The 2,751-nt window shown below is 37.6% G+C and overlaps 1 protein-coding gene across 1 annotated transcript; it reads left to right on the plus strand.

The window, feature by feature from the left end:
• Positions 1–1,320: 1,320 nt before the first annotated feature.
• Positions 1,321–2,250, plus strand: LOC105816242 (olfactory receptor 2AP1). Its single transcript, XM_012651608.1, has one exon. The coding sequence runs from the start codon at positions 1,321–1,323 to the stop codon at positions 2,248–2,250; it is 930 nt and encodes a 309-aa protein (XP_012507062.1).
• Positions 2,251–2,751: the final 501 nt, after the last annotated feature.

A 2,751-nucleotide genomic window follows, 5' to 3' on the forward strand; every position in this document is an offset into this window, starting at 1 on the left:
GTGGACTGTGATCCATTAAGGGGTTATAAAATCAATTTAGTGAGTTTCAACCAGCATTTGAAAAAACCTTAAAATAGAAAACATCAGATTATATCATATGTAGTAAGAAATATTCTGTGAAACTTTTAAGTTAAGATATGTACATGTTTGCTGAAAAAATATATGAACTTTAGAATGAATTGTGGTCAAAATGTTTTAAAGCTTCTGCCTTATAAATATTTATAAAAAATGACTAGAAAAAGTCTTGAATATATCAATAAGGACACTCAAAGATAATGTGACTCTTTCACCACATGAGCTTACAAGTAAGTAGAAACTTGAAATGCCATGAAATGTTCAAATATGGAGCTCAGAAAATCCTGGATTATAATTTTATATGCTTTCCCCCACAGAATTCACATACCCACATACACAAAATGTTTTACACATGATTTAGTGGATTCACAGACAGAGTAAATCTAACCTAGGAATTAATGAATCCCTGGTTAAAAGCTCCTGCTTTAAATATTCTCAAGCTCCTAAAATATCCTTGGCATGTAATAGAATCTCCCTATCCTTACAGGAAAGCAAAACTCTAGATCTAAAGATTTTGAATGTGTTTGGGGAAGTTAAGTGCAGATTATTATTCTAATCTAATATTTACTGACCCCTAGACAGGTGTGTAGAATGCTTCAAAGGACAGAATGGCATAATCCTAATACAGAGATCTTTGAATTCTAATAAACAGACATAGGCAGAAAAGTTTAGAGGGTCCATTGGGAAGAAATGAGGAGCTGACGCTTTTTGGGATCAAGGGAATTAAGGGAGTTGAACTAGAAGAAAAGTGAAAGATTGTTATAATTATATGAAAAAAGAACAAACAAGGCAGGGAAGAGTAAGAAAAACAGCAATTCTGAGAAGAGTTAGGCAGACAAAGGAAGTAGGGCAATGGGTGGAGTCAATGGGAAGTAAGGAAAGTGAAGAGGGGGTGAAATTAGTAACTATTCTGGAAGGAGGTAGCAGCTGGAGGCATTCCTTTATTAATTTATTTCACAACTTTTTCAACATCATCTGTGAGATAGACACTTGCTTCATGCTGGTACTGGGGAGAGTGTCACATGGGGAAATAATGACAAGAACTTTTCTATCTAGGGCAAACAGGACTGGGGAGGATCCAACAGCATTCCAATGGGCCAGTCATCTGGATCACATCATCAGAGGAAAAGTTCATGGTCCGTTTCATTTTGTTCTCAGGTTTCACCTGTCCATTTCAGAGCACCTCTTCCTTTCTCACCTTTGATTACTCTCTTTTTCACTTTGAGACTCAAAATTTTTTCAACAATGAAAAATAAAACCAAGTTGACTGAGTTCATCCTTCTGGGTCTAACAGATGTCCCTGAACTCCAGGTGGCAGTTTTCACCTTTCTTTTCCTTGCCTATTTACTCAGCATCAGTGGAAATCTGGCTATCCTCATCCTCACCTTGCTGGATTCCCACCTTCAGACCCCCATGTATTTCTTTCTCCGGAACTTCTCCTTCTTGGAAATTTTCTTCACAAACATCTTTATTCCCAGGGTCCTGCTTAGCATCACAACAGGGAACAAGAGTATCAGCTTTGCTGGCTGCTTCACTCAGTATTTCTTTGCCATATTCCTTGGGGCAACAGAGTTTTATCTTTTGGCTGCCATGTCCTATGATCGCTATGTGGCCATATGCAAACCCCTGCATTATGCGACCATCATGAGCAGTAGAGTCTGTAACCAACTGGTTCTCTGTTCTTGGCTGGCTGGGTTAATGGCTATTATACCACCAATCACCCTGATGAGTCAGCAGGACTTTTGTGCATCCAACAGGCTGAATCATTATTTCTGTGACTATGAGCCTCTTCGGGAACTCTCCTGTTCAGACACAAGCCTCATAGAGAAGGTTGTCTTTCTTGTGGCATCTATGACCCTGGTGGTCACTCTCATGATAGTGATTCTTTCTTATACATTCATCATCAAGACTATTCTGAAGCTCCCCTCTGCCCAGCAAAGGACAAAAGCCTTTTCCACTTGTTCTTCCCACATGATTGTCATTTCCCTCTCTTACGGAAGCTGCTTCTTCATGTATATTAAGCCCTCAGCAAAAGAAGGCACCACATTCAACATGGCAGTAGCTCTACTTATTACTTCAGTTGCTCCTTTGTTGAACCCCTTTATTTATACCCTAAGGAACCAACAGGTAAAACAAGCCTTCAAGGATACAGTCAAAAAGCTTTTGAATCTTTAAAGAACTTAATAATTAAAGCCTTAATAAATGACTCCCTACTATGTACCAAGCTGTCTGCTCATTACTAGCCACTCAACAGTGAGTTAAACTTCAGTCCAATGAGAGAGACGTCAAAATAAATAAATTACAACCTCTTAAGTGTTAATATAAAGAAATGAGTAGGGTTTTATAAGTGAAAAAGCAATTAAGTTATTCAATGGTTAGAAAGCGACAATGTTTTCAGAAGGGATGCCACTTAAATTGGGTCTTGGCAGGTAGGACTAAGACAAGCAAGCAAAAATAGAGAAAGGGAAATTTGGGTAGAAAGAATATTGTGGGCAGGAGCACAAACTTTCAATCCAAGAAGACCAATTAAATGTTATTATCATTAATTTCAATCAAAAGAGTCAGAAAAAAGTTGTAGAGATGATAATTTTAGCTTTTAATTAAGTTAAATTCTCATTTAAAATAAGTTAAATTCCCATAATGTCAAGGCATTTGAATTTGGGACCAGATCTATGG

Source organism: Propithecus coquereli, unplaced genomic scaffold, assembly GCF_000956105.1.
Source record: "Propithecus coquereli isolate 6110/MARCELLA unplaced genomic scaffold, Pcoq_1.0 Scaffold111, whole genome shotgun sequence".
Classification (NCBI taxonomy): domain Eukaryota; kingdom Metazoa; phylum Chordata; class Mammalia; order Primates; family Indriidae; genus Propithecus; species Propithecus coquereli.

Bases quoted from the DNA above. Each gene is read 5' to 3' on its own strand.
- LOC105816242 (XM_012651608.1), top strand. From the start codon at position 1,321: ATGAAAAATAAAACCAAGTTGACTGAGTTCATCCTTCTGGGTCTAACA.